The sequence below is a fragment of the Trifolium pratense genome, linkage group LG2 (genome assembly GCF_020283565.1).
Source record: "Trifolium pratense cultivar HEN17-A07 linkage group LG2, ARS_RC_1.1, whole genome shotgun sequence".
NCBI lineage: Eukaryota > Viridiplantae > Streptophyta > Magnoliopsida > Fabales > Fabaceae > Trifolium > Trifolium pratense.
In genome coordinates, this window is record NC_060060.1 from 7,827,369 (window position 1) to 7,841,471 (window position 14,103).

Below are 14,103 nucleotides of genomic sequence, written 5' to 3' on the forward strand. Positions count from 1 at the left end.
TTGATTTCAGATTGGTCCCTTAAAGAAAAAAATGTCCAAATAGATCCCTTAAAGAAAAAAAAGTCCGAATAGGTCCCTTAAAGACATCTCCATTAATCAGTTTGGTCCCTAAAAAGAGGTCTAAATAGGACCAAACTGATTAACGGATATGTCTTTAAGGGATCTATTCGGACCTTTTTTTCTTTAAGGGACCTATTTAGACCTTTTTTTCTTTAAGGGACTAATATGAAACCAAAAATATCTTTAAGGGACCATTTTATTAATTAAGCCTTGTATTAAAAAGTAGATTACAATTCCAATACTTTCGTAGCTTCTTTAGAGTGTGTTTGGATGAGGGATTTTAATGAGGGAAAATAATGTTTTGAGGGAATTAAAATGATTTGAGTTAAAATTCATTGTTTGGATAATAATTTAAGGGCCCGTTTGGTGCGCAGGATAAGGCGACAGGATAGGATAAAACTATCATATCCTGTTTAAATCTCTTGTTTGTTGCACCAAGAGGAAAGGATAAATCTAACCTATTACTAATCCTATCCTATTACTCCTTTGTTATTTTAATCCTTATTTTTTGGTGGGTTAGCAACCTGATAGGATAGAGCTAACACGCGTATTGTTTCCATTCCACAGGAAAGACCTTCGATTCCCACTCTCTACCAACATCGTATTTTTTCTTATTTTATTTTTTACTCCACTGTCATTCATTCTCTGTACCAACCTCCTCTTCTCTTTCGATCATCGTTCGTTTGCTGCAACTATCACTGTCATCTTCTTCTCTACAATCAATTCAATTTCCTGCACCTTCCTTCCTATTCCACCATGTTACAATCCACAATTAATTTGCAACAACCTCTTTTCTCTCAACTCCACCTTCTTTCATGTAACAATCCAAAATTTATTTGCTTCTAATCATCAAAGGATTTGTTTCTCAGAGATTGAATCGGTTTGTTTTTGTGAATTAGTATTCATATGCTTCTAATTCCTAATTAGTCTCTGATCTTGTTTTTCGGTCCTAATTTTGCTCTACTGTTGATTTGGAAAAAAATTTGTGCTCCTGTTCCTAAAAAAAATTAATTATTTTTTGTTTTCTATAAAAAGTTACATTTTGATTGATTATTTATTAATTTGTAATGTCAATTAAAAATATAATAATTTATTTATTTTAAAAATATGTATTTGTTTCACTAATATAATTTGGGCATTTAAATATATAATAGATATTTTATTGTCAATATTAAGTTGCACCAAACACATGATAAGATAATATAATGATATCCTATTTTTTTATCTGGTGTGCTCCAAACACATGACTCTCTTCAAATATTTGGTTGCGGCCTCCAAATGATATTGTTAACGGCCTCCAACACGTCCAACATGACTCTCTTCTCTTTAACAAGGAAATATTTGGTAATATTAGGAAGAGGAAAGATCAAATTGAGCGAAGGCTGAAGGGGATTCAAAGTGCTCTTGAACGGGTTGACTCAGCGAGACTTGTCTACCTTCAGAGGGATCTTCAAAAAGAATATGATGTGATCTTGGGACAGGAGGAAATTCATTGGTATCAAAAGGCGGGAGAGGATTGGATTCAGCTCGGTGATCGTAATACCAAGTTCTTCCACACCAAGACAGTTATTCGGAGAAAGAGAAATAAAATCCATGGCCTCCACCTACCGAATGGTATTTGGTGCACTGATGATACTACTCTTCGGGAGGAAGCCCAAACTTACTACAAGAACCTCTTCTGCTCCCAAACCCCTCAAGTTAATGATGGCATAGATGATAGTCTTCAAATCCCCACCCTAACGGAGGAGGCGTGTCTATCTCTTACTAAACAGATTACAAGAGATGAAGTTACTCAAGCTTTGAATCAAATGCATCCCTTCAAGGCGCCTGGACCGGACGGCTTCCAGGGTATTTTCTTTAAACAATATTGGCATATAGTTGGAGATGATGTTGTCCGTCTCATATCTACTTCCTTCGAAACAGGGAGCTTCCCTCCGGCCCTCGCTGAGACCCTTATTGCTTTAATTCCGAAGGTTGAATGTCCAACGAACTTCAAGGAGTTTAGACCCATTAGCTTATGTAACACCATCTACAAGCTTATCACGAAAATTATGGTCAACCGTTTACGTCCATACCTTAACCAAATAGTAGGACCTTTTCAAAGTAGCTTCCTGCCTGGAAAAGGGACAACTGACAATGCTATCATCCTTCAAGAGGCAATTCATTCTATGAAGAAATCTAAGCGGAAAAAGGGAGATATGGTTTTCAAAATTGATCTTGAAAAGGCCTATGATAATGTCAGCTGGGAGTTCCTCCAACATTGCTTGCAAAGGAATGGCTTCCCTCCCTCCACTATAAGTTTGATTATGTATTGTGTTTCCAGCTCCTCCTTGATTATTCTATGGAATGGTCGTCGCCTTCCGAGTTTCACACCAACCAGAGGATTGCGACAAGGTGACCCTTTATCACCTTACCTTTTTGTGATTTGCATGGAAATCTTGTCACAAATTATCATAAGAGATGTCGAGGAAGGACATTGGAAACCAGTGAGGCTTTCGAGAAATGGTCCCCCTCTTTCACATTTATTTTTTGCAGATGATGTCCTCCTCTTCGCCAAAGCTACTAAGTCCCAAGCTTTGAACATTGCCTCTACACTAACGAGGTTTGCTAACTACTCTGGTTTGAAAGTCAATGTTAGCAAATCAAAGGTTTTCTTCTCATCTACTACGAAGCGAGGCAAAATTACCTCCATTGTTAACAGTACAGGGATTAACCGCACCTACTCTCTTGAGAAATATCTTGGATTTCCCATGTTGCATGAACGTCTTCATCGGAGAGATTATGAATTTCTTGAAGAGAAAGTAAGCCAGAGACTTGCTAGTTGGAAGCACAATCTGTTAAACAAGGCAGGTCGTATGACACTAGTGAAGTCAGTTCTAAATTCTATACCTAACTATTACATGCAGGTGGCTTAGTTGCCCCAATCGACTTGCGACTCTATAGATAGAATGGCGCGCAATTTCCTATGGAAAGGCACTTCTAATACAGGCATCAATCTAGTTGGATGGGATAAGATCACCAAACCCAAAAGCAAGGGTGGTCTCGGTATTAGGAAAACGAGAGAGGCCAATACTTCCCTCCTGGGCAAGCTGGTCTGGAGTATTCACCAAAACAAGGATGCTTTATGGGTTCAAATAATGAAGCACAAATATGTCAAAGATGATGTATTCATCACTATTTGAAAGAAACAAGGTTCGGTCATTTGGAATGCCATTATGAAAGCCTTATTGATCCTTAAAGATGGTTTCCAATTTCGTCTCGGTAATGGAAATACTTCCTTTTGGTATACAAATTGGTCTGGCAGTGGCATTTTAGCTAACCAGGTGTTATATGTTGATATCCATGACCTCCAGATGAGAGTGAGGGATGTCTACATAGATGGTAAGTGGGACTTTAGCACGTTGTATACAACCATCCCTTCTGAAGTCGAAGACCGTCTGAAATTGCTACCTGTTTGCTTAAATCCCCTCGTCACCGACCGATACACTTGGAAAGGCAATCTGAATGGCCTTTATACTGCCCGAGATGGTTATTATTGGCTTAACCGTATTGATTTTAGCAATAGTAACTCAGACGATATCTGCTGGTCCTGGTTATGGCACATTGAGGCGCCAGAAAAAATTAAATTCTTCATATGGACTGCCCTCCACAATGCCCTCCCGACTAGAGTGATGCTCTCACATCGCGGGTTGCTTCAAGTTCATGTTTGTCCGAGGTGTAACACGGAGGAAGAAACTACTTTGCATTGCCTAAGGGACTGTGAGTTCGTTGAGCACCTCTGGAAAACCATCGGGTTCACAAAACAAACTTTCTTCCATGGAGATAATCTATATGTTTGGTTGCGGAAAGGGATTGACAGTCCCTCCAAATTTTTGTTCCTAGCCGCGATATGGTGGATATGGTGCGCTAGAAATAAGATATGCATGGCTAATGAGTTGGTTTCTCAATTCTCTATCAGGAGGTGTATTGAAGATTACGCCCAAGTGTTAATGAAGTGCTTCTTTAAACAAAATTTGAACTCGACAAACAGGCTAGTGCGATGGAATGCTCTTGATAGAACGGACATGATTTTAAATGTGGATGGTAGCAGTATTGGTAACCCGGGAATTTCAGGCTTTGGGGGGTTGATTAGGAACTCTTATGGAGCTTGGGTCCGAGGATTTGCTGGGAATATCGGTTTCTCAAACATACTACATGCTGAGCTTTTGGCAATGTATCATGGCCTAAACCTAGCTTGGGAACTGGATATAAAAGATATGATATGTTATTCTGACTCCAAAACAGCCATTAATTTGATAGAGAAACCTATCAACGAATGGCACCATTTTGCAGCAATCCTTCACAACATCAAAGATCTTCTTGCTAGGGACTGGCGAGTCACGGTGGTACATACTCTCCGGGAGGGTAACGCATGCGCAGACTACTTAGCCAAGCTTGGCGCCCGAAATGTTGAAGCGTTCTCGCTGTTAGCTACTCCACCTGTTGGCATAAAACTATTCCTTCTAGCTGATGCTAGTGGGACTTGGTTTACTAGATAGTTTCCCTTCCTGTTTTGTTTTTTTTTTCTTTTTTCTCCCTTATTGTACCAAAAAAAACACATGACATGATATATGTTTATCCTGTCACTATCCTATCATTTCCTTATCCAGCTACTTATCCTATCCTATCTCTATCCTATCCTGCGCACCAAACGGGCCCTAAAGGATTTGTCAAATTCCAAGAATTTTTAAAAGGATTTGTTCCTTCAAAAAATGAGGAATTCCCAATTAGAGAGAATTTGAGAATTCTCTTGTGTTTCTAATTTGATTTAAATATGAAATATTAAAATTTGAAAAAAAAATCAATTTTTAAATGATTTAAAAATAAATACAGAAAAACTGTATTTTTTGTTCTCAGTTGAGCTAGAAAACATACTAGAAAAACTGATAAACAAATTGAACAATTTATCCATATGCGTATTTATCTTTTACTAGTAAAAGGAAGGTTGAGTTGCTCACAAGCATGCATTGTGATGATGTGGCACTCTATAAGAAAAGTTTACAATCTCTATAAAAACCTTTTCATATTTCATATAATAGAGTTACTCTAATAATAAATAATAAACAATAATAATATATTAAAATATATATTGTATCTTTTACTAGTAAAAGGAAGGTTGAGTTGCTCACAAGCATGCATTGTGATGATGTGGCACTCTATAAGAAAAGTTTACAATCTCTATAAAAACCTTTTCATATTTCATATAATAGAGTTACTCTAATAATAAATAATAAACAATAATAATATATTAAAATATATATTGTATGTTACAATTCCCTATTAATGCAATTGAAAACAAAGAATTCTTGGAGACACTAATATTGAATATGTAAATTTAGCTAATTATCAAACACAAGCTCTATATAAAGTTAACCCAAAAGCTAATTATCACCACCACCATATCAGGAAGTCTACCTTCTATGTTTTAACATAATTTTAATTTATCTATCTCATGGCAAAAACTCTATGGTTTCTTTGTCTAACATCTCCATGAGAAAAAGTTATGCATCTTCACCTTCCATATGTTAAAGTTACACATTATAGTGTCTTGAATTGATTTAAAAGCTACTGTGTGCACATATATAGTTACATTGTAAGTATATTGGTTTTTGTCCTTGGTAGGTGATGGTGTCTAACCTCTTAGAATGTCAGGTATGTCTACATGTGATTGATTAAGAAATTGATATACATATATGTGATAGTTGCCTATTAATATGTTTGTAAATTGGAATTTTTCTATTACTCTGAGTTTAGAACATCTCTAATCATTTTTTATATTTCTTTTTTAGGTTGGATATTTTTTAAAATATCAACCGGTGTTTTGTTCGATAATTAATTAAACTTTGACTTGAATCGATTAATATGAATATGACCATTTTTTCATGTGAAGGAGGAGAACAGGATAAAACATACTTCTATTTTTGCTTACGTTGCATCATTGCTCCTTATAAAGCCTATGAAATGGCACATCATGTAAGGATGTGTATTTAACTCTAATGGCAGTTTGTAAACCATCATTTTTTTTTAATTGATATAATGTTTATAATTAGACAACTTTTCTTTTTCATTTATTATTTTATTAGTCTAATGTTTTAGCTTATTTGTTTCTTATTTTCTTTTTCATTAATTATTTTATATAAGGTAAAAGATTTGTATAAAAAATTGTTGATTAATGGGAATATAATTAATTTTTTTCATGTGAATAAGTTGAAGAGGATAAAAGAGACTTCTTTTTATTGATTTTGAAGTGCCTTAAAATTTATATAGATCGAGGGTATATTGATGTTGGAGGCATTCAATTAAAAGAGGACAATCCAAATAATTTAGAAATATAAATATGTGTCTCATTTTTAAATACTATATTGTCTACAATGTGTAGGTGATCTACTTGATCTCGATCAAGAGAAATATAGATCTCGATCAAGAGAAATATAGAAACAAAAACAAAGTAGAAATTAAAATAAGTTTTTTTTTTGTTTTTGTAGTTGACACTCAAGTCATACGGTTCTTATAATTGTAATACATGTAAGAAGTATATTGATTCAACTTGACTTAGAGGTTGTCAAAATATATAATCTTCATATATCGTATAACACTTGCCTAAATCTGGATGGTTCAATATGAATATATATGAATTTTAATAGACGGTCCTATTTTAATCTACGTATGTCATCTTATTCTTACAGTCATAAAATGAATCAATGAAAATAATTGTGCTAAAAACATGTTAGTTTAGAAATTGTGCTAAATACTTTTTCCTCCACTTAGAATTGTACTAAAAACTTTCTAAATTAAATTAAAAAAGACAAAAATTATTAAATAAAAATTGTTGATGCTCATTTGTCAAAATAAATTTTAGAAATTATTAAAACCGTAGATGTTAAAATATATTTACATATATTTAGAAAATATAATCACACATATATTTAAACATATTTACACACAACTAAAATTCACCAATAATTCAAAAAATATTAATTTAATTTATATAATAATATAACTTTTTGGATAAATTAAGTACATATTCTAAAATAATGTTTACGTTACAGCTGAAAATAAAATAGTGGAATATTTATAAGAATAAGATGACATTTTTTTAAGAAAATAAGAAGATGACACATGTTAAATCTTAAATTCATCTATAAGACTTTCTTTACATTAACCAAATAACTAAACCTAAATTCAAATATATAAAATCTTCGTCCAAACTTATATATTGACAACAACAAATATTTAAGTTTATATAATATAATAAGAAAAATAAAATAAATGTTCAAGAAAATATTAAATAAGAGGGACAAAAACTAACAATAATTTTGAAGAGACACAAACCTCACCAAGAAAAAGAAAAACAAACCAAAAACAAAAGGACCAAGCAAAAAAAAAAGTGAACCAAACAATAGACTAAAAAATTGGGACTAATAAAGTTGGAATAAAATTTCACCAAGTGAATAAGTGAGAATAAACTCCAAGAGAACGAGAGATGAGTAAGTAGATAAGTTATTTGGAACCTTAAATTGCATAGAACGTAGTAAGCAAATACGCTATTTGATACATAATTTTCAAAAAATGAGATCACGTGGAACAAATAGTCAAAGCCACCATATATGAATCATATTCTATAATCAAAACTTATTTTAACATTTCTCATGAGCAATATTGTCTACAAGTATAATTAGGTATACCTCCAACTCTTATTGAAAATAATAAAATAAGGGATACATAAAAAAAAAAAAAAAAAAAAGTGACATTTGACTATAAAATTGCAACTCATATAAAGAAAACTAAAATCTTATATGATTACACTAATAAAATAAAAAAAATGATACATCCTTTCAAACTTATGAAATATTATAAGATATCTATTACATTAAAATATAAACAAACTACGATATAAATTAATAAAAAATCTAATATTTCTAAACAACTTTTTTTTTTACTCATATACTAATATTAAATATAATCACATTTTAAAATAATATATATATATATATATATATATTATTTAACTATATGTGATTATAGTTATCACAATTATTATTTTTTATTTATAAAAATATTTCAATTATATATTTTAATCAAACCCGTGCAACGCACGGATTTACCCCTAGTTTATTATAAAATGCATACCTACAATGAAAAAGCACAGAAGAGCATCATGTGCGAGAACATCGGATAAAATTCTATATCAAAACATTATTCGAAATATAAAGATTTCAGTTTCCTAACTGGAGCATGTCCTCTAACATAGATGACTCTGTTGTCTGACTATCAATTCACTTGGAACTAGCTAACTGGTTGCGAATGAGCTTGGCAGCAGCAACCAGGTTGGTGAGAGCAGGCTTAACCTCGGTGTATTTTCGTGTTTTAAGGCCACAATCTGGGTTGACCCAGAGGATGTTGCTTTCAAGAACTGCAAGCATCTTGTTGATTCTGTCAGCAATTTCTTCTGTGGGTGGAATCCTTGGTGAGTGAATATCATAAACACCAGGACCAATGCCAGCACCATATTTAACTCCTTCACGGAAGACAGATAGTAACTTCTCATCTGATCTAGAGTTCTCAATGGTGATCACATCAGCATCCATATCAATGATCGAGTGAATGATGTCGTTGAAGTTCGAGTAGCACATGTGAGTGTGAATCTGCCAAACAATAAGATATAGTAAAATTAATATAAGCTCAGTAATCATTCGTGAAGATTAGAGCCAGTGAAGTGAAGCTGAACCTGAGTAGTGTCGTGCACGCCACAGTTTGTAATCCTAAATGAGTGAACTGCCCAGTTTAGATAAAAAGCCTCCTCTGACTTCCTTAGAGGCAAACCTTCTCTTAGAGCAGCCTCATCGATCTGAATGACGGTAATACCAGCTCTCTCAAGATCCTCAACCTCATCCTGTATAGCCAAAGCAATCTGGTAGCAAGTTTCAAATCTAATAACAAATAGACAATGTTAAATGAAACTGATATACTGCAAAATGATTGTCTTCTAAACTTGCATATCAACAGTAAGGGTGATTTTGCATACCTAGGCTGGTCATCTCTAACAAAGGACCAGTTCAGAATAGTAACAGGGCCAGTAAGCATTCCCTTCATTGGCCGTTTGGTCAAACTTTGAGCTGTTGAAGACCAGAAGACAGTCATTGGCTTGGGACGGCTCACATCACCATAGATAATGGGTGGTTTAACGCAGCGGGATCCGTAGGATTGCACCCACCCATTGGCAGTGAAAGCAAAGCCAGATAATTGTTCTCCGAAGTACTCAACCATGTCGTTCCTCTGAATTGGCAAAAAAATTACTAATAAATATTTTTGAACCATATATACACACAAGAAAGAAGCCCCCATTAAGCCGGTCATTAGGTAACAAATATCAGCTCCATACCTCGGGCTCTCCGTGCACTAAGACATCAATGTCAAGCTCTTCTTGGATCTTCACGACATTGTTAATTTCCTCCTTAATGAAATGGATATAATCCTCTTCAGAGATCCTATTCATATAGTGACATATAGCAGGTTAAGTGATAAAATGTGAGAATCATGGAATGTGGTAGATAACTTTAAGAAGACTTTTGCTTACTTGTTGGCCTTGAACTCACGGCGAACCCTTCTAAGATCTGCAGTCTGAGGGAAAGATCCAATTGTAGTGGTTGGAAGAATGGGAAGATTCAATTTTTTCTGTTGCGCATCCAATCTGGAACTGACATTAGTGGCCCTACGGTGATCAGAGCCCTTCAGAGCAGCAGCCTGAGAAAAGAAACCAACAATTTAAGAATAATCCTAATTGCTTAAAATTTTTCGAATACGGAAATAACAGAATTGAAATCCTAAAGAGCACTAACAGCCTTTTGGACAGCCTCATTTGTAACCCTTGGGGAGGACTTCCTTGAAGCCAAAGCGGCTGCATTAGAAGAAAAGTAAGCCTGCAAAATGGAACGCATTAAGAAGTTAAAAAATATAAAGTGTAAGCCAAGACATCCTCAAGGGTATGATGTACCTCATCCTTTTGACCAGAAAATGCCTTGGCCAAGGCATTTACTTCGACGATTTTTTGTGCTGCAAATGCAAGCCAAGACTTAATCTCTTGGTCCAGCTTGGTCTCATTCACCAGATCAACTGCAGTGTGAAGAAGAGAACAGGATGTGGAAACCACAACTTTCTCTGCAGAAGAAAATAATAATTCACATTTAGGTTGTAGCGTGTTGAATATATAAAATAACCAAAAGACAGAAAATAATAAGTACCCTTTCCAACAATGTCCCCAAGTGCCTGCAAGGTGTTCAGCGAAGATTCAAGATTATTGGCCCAAATATTTCTTCCATCAACAACACCAGCAAAAAGAAGTTTTCCAGATGGAAATCCTTGCTTGATCAAATCAAGGGTCTTTGTTCCACGAACGAAGTCAAACCCATATGCAGTGACAGCCTTCAAAGAGGTGAGTGTTTTGTATGCTTCAGCGGGGACATCAGCAAAGTAAGTCTCAACCAGAACATTCAAACCAGATAAAGTTGATTCTAGCTCTGCATAGGCATAATTAAATGCTTGTAACTGGTGAGCATCAAGATCCTTGACAAGGGTAGGTTCATCAAACTGGATCCAAGTAGCACCAGAAGCCTTTAGTTCAGCCACCACTTCCCTACAATAAATTACAAAGTATGATTAAAATTTTAAACAACTAAAATACATGATTAAATAACATATCGCTACATCAAGGCATTACTTGTAGACAGGAAGGATCTTGTCAATTAGGGAAAGAAGGGAGAATGACTTCTCAACACCCTTAGCTGGTTTTGAAAGCAGCAAGTAGGATACTGGTCCCACAAGTACAGGCACAGTATTAACTCCTAGCTGCATAGAACAAAAATACATTTTATAAACATCAGTCGATGAAATAAGTAATTCAAAACAACATTCTCTTGCAATAAACACTCTTCATAGGTTTCAATATTCTTTAGTATATCATTGGTCAGTCGTGGAGATTCTTCCAAGGCCAGAGTATTCAGTAGTTCATTCAAAAAATTTAAATCAAAATTAATATACTTATGCTAAAGCAATTTTTAAACTTACAGCTTTGGCCTCATTGTATTCATCCACCGCCTTGTGTGATGCATATGAGAACTTAACATCTGGACCCAATTCAGGAACAATGAAATGGCTGTACCATGATAGATTATGATTTTGTCACAACTATGATAAATATTAATTCAAATTTCCAAATTAAACTTGTATTCATATATTTAAATGAAATACAGTGATGACTATAATGTATACATCAAATATAGATACATTCGTTCAGTTATCACAAATTACTACAATATTATGTATAGTTATGCACCAAAATGCATTGATACACTAAACTTCAACTTAAGAAAAACTTTTCTAACGTGGGTTAACTTACTAGTTGGTGTCAAACCACTTGGTCATTTCCATGGCTGGCACAGATGCATTTCCTCTCGCCATGGAGAAGTAAATGTCAAAGCCAATCTCCCCACCAGTCCATTTATATCTGTCAGGAACTGCACCGAGCATTGCTGTTGTGTCCAATACTTGATCATAGTATGAGAAGGTGTTGCTAGGAATATGCTGAATTCCAGCATCGGCCATCTGCTTCCAGATGGATAATCTAAGGTTAGCAGCAACCTGCTTCAGTTCCTCAGCACTACTCTTTCCATCCCAAAATGATTCCAGGGCAAATTTAAGCTCTCTCTTCGGTCCCATGCGGGGATAACCAACAATATGGGATGCCATCGCTCTGTTATTACAAATACACAATTTGAATACTTCATATGACCAACTCAATTATGCTAAAAGAATGTTTCTAGTAAATCTACTACAGATTTGTAAAATGATGACAAAATCGATAAGAAATTTGGCAGTCATGGTTCACAGAAATTTGTGGGTTCAACACAGTCAAATAAATCTATGAAACACAAGATTCATTAAGAAAACCGGTGAAGATCAAATCATAAGGCACAATGCAGCACTTTGCATGTATATTGCCTCTGTAGGAACCAAATTGAACAATGTTTTCTTTTATGAACCAGCTCAACTCTGCCAAAAGCTTAAGCTATTAGGTAAAGACACATGTGATGATTTAAAGCGACATTTACACATGATACCAATTATAATTTAAGAAATGGATGTGACCAAATACAATTATAGTGTATGTGCTACATAGTAAAAACATTATAAATTTCAATCATAAGATTCATAACTTATTAAGAGCTATGAATCATATAGAACAAAAACTACTAGATTCTCAATAAACCCAAATTAAAAACTTAAACTACTCTAACTCTAGTGAATAACAACAAAATACAAGTCTGACTACAAAATATCAACTTCAACATGTAGAAAGCATCAAAATCAAATTTTGAAGGCCACAAAACAGAAAAATCATAAAGGGCAATCTGAAAACACAAAAATTGATTTCTGATATGAAAATAAGCAGCAAAAGTATTTAATGAAAAAAAAAAAGAGAAGATAGTAGAAGAAAGGTAAAGAGAAGAAACCGAATAGAAGTGGCACGAAGAGAGAAGGTGAGAAAGGAGCGTGGTGGTGAGTGATGATGATGATGATGATGATGAGAGAAAGAATGAGAAAGAGAAGAGAGTGAGAATTTGAACGACGGCGTGAGACACTGAAAGGATGCTACTTTGTTCATTTACACGCACGCACCCTTCACTCTCTACCTCTTCTCAACCTCATTTCTGCTCTTTTTCATTTTCATTTTTCCTTTTCTTTCTTTTTTCTTTTATAAAGAATTCATTTTTATAATTATAATAAGGGTATATGAAAATTCTACGTTATATTTGTACGGGTATATGAGATCATTAAATAAATAATAATTAAATGAGTAATTTTTTAAAGAATTTATTTTTCTATCATTAAAACAATTATAGTAATTAAATAATATTATTTATCAAAATTGTTAAAAATATTATATTTTATTTTTATTTATCATAATAATCAATATTGACATTTTTTTTATGACAAAATGTAAAAATTTAGAAAGACACTGAGTATTATTTAAGTATTTTAAAGTGAATATTCCTGAAAAATTTAATTAATATATAAAAAACTTAATTGAAATTATAGGAAAAAGTATTAGAGAATATTAATTTAATTGAAATTATTGGAAAAATTTAATTAAAATTATTGATATTAATTAAGTATTTAAGTCACTGGGTTTGATCTAATGATGTAGAATTAGGTAGTATACATGAAGTCCTAGGTTTTATCATTTGATTCAATACCACAAGTATTTTAAAGTGAATGTTCAGAAACATACATTATGTAATACTTATTTTACACAAGTAATTCCATAAAATGGGATAATTTTGAATGAATTGTTTATCCTATTTCAAATGCGCATATTTTTATTATAATAGATTTGCTAACAAATATTAATGTTAGATTTCAATATTATATTTCTATCTAAATATATTTATTCTACGTAAATATTAATGGATTAAATATATTTTTTGTCCCTATATAAAATATAAATATCTTAAATTTTATTTTTAGTTTTTATAAATAAATTCAGTAAGTTTTGGTCTTCAAATATTTTTTTTGTTACGATTTTTGGTCCTTACTTTTCAGTCAACTCATCATGCATTTGACATTTTTTGTTTTCTAGGCTGTAAACCTTTTAAACAAATTTCAAAAGGTCATGCATAGTAATGTTCAAAAGGTTATGCATAGTAATGTTATGTCGCCTAGGTCAATAAATGTAGTTTTTCAAAAATTAGGTTTTGTTATTCAAAAAGATTTAGCGGCATAGCTTGTTGTCGTGTACCTTTTGCTCATATGTAATTATTATAATTATAATATTGAATACACATTGAATTGATATGAAAAAAAAAAATTATATCATTCAAAATTTTAAATTTATTTCCCCAGTTATGTTAGAAATCTTACATAGAAATTTTAAATTCTAAATATAAATTCAAAAATTAATTTTTTTTTAAAACCAAAAAAATAACAATTAAAAATTAGCAGAGAAGT

At 33.2% G+C, this 14,103-nt stretch overlaps 1 protein-coding gene across 1 annotated transcript; it reads right to left on the reverse strand.

Annotated features, from left to right (window-relative positions):
* Positions 1–8,230: 8,230 nt before the first annotated feature.
* On the reverse strand, positions 8,231–12,846 carry LOC123909968 (5-methyltetrahydropteroyltriglutamate--homocysteine methyltransferase 1). The gene is made up of 12 exons (XM_045960941.1): positions 12,609–12,846; positions 11,495–11,848; positions 11,164–11,251; positions 10,817–10,944; positions 10,341–10,732; positions 10,094–10,257; positions 9,939–10,019; positions 9,677–9,843; positions 9,482–9,587; positions 9,125–9,375; positions 8,828–9,029; positions 8,231–8,744 (listed from the first exon to the last, which is right to left on the reverse strand). Exons 1-12 carry the CDS (start codon positions 12,758–12,760, stop codon positions 8,376–8,378), a joined length of 2,454 nt encoding a protein of 817 aa, XP_045816897.1. The 5' UTR covers positions 12,761–12,846; the 3' UTR covers positions 8,231–8,375.
* Between the last annotated feature and the right edge of the window lie 1,257 nt (positions 12,847–14,103).

Bases quoted from the DNA above. Each gene is read 5' to 3' on its own strand.
- LOC123909968 (XM_045960941.1), bottom strand. From the start codon at position 12,760: ATGAACAAAGTAGCATCCTTTCAGTGTCTCACGCCGTCGTTCAAATTC. The intron at 11,252-11,494 runs GTAAGTTAACCC...ATCATGGTACAG, and splicing joins AAGTGGTTTGACACCAACTA to CCATTTCATTGTTCCTGAAT. The intron at 9,844-9,938 runs GTTAGTGCTCTT...TTCTTTTCTCAG, and splicing joins ATGAGGCTGTCCAAAAGGCT to GCTGCTGCTCTGAAGGGCTC.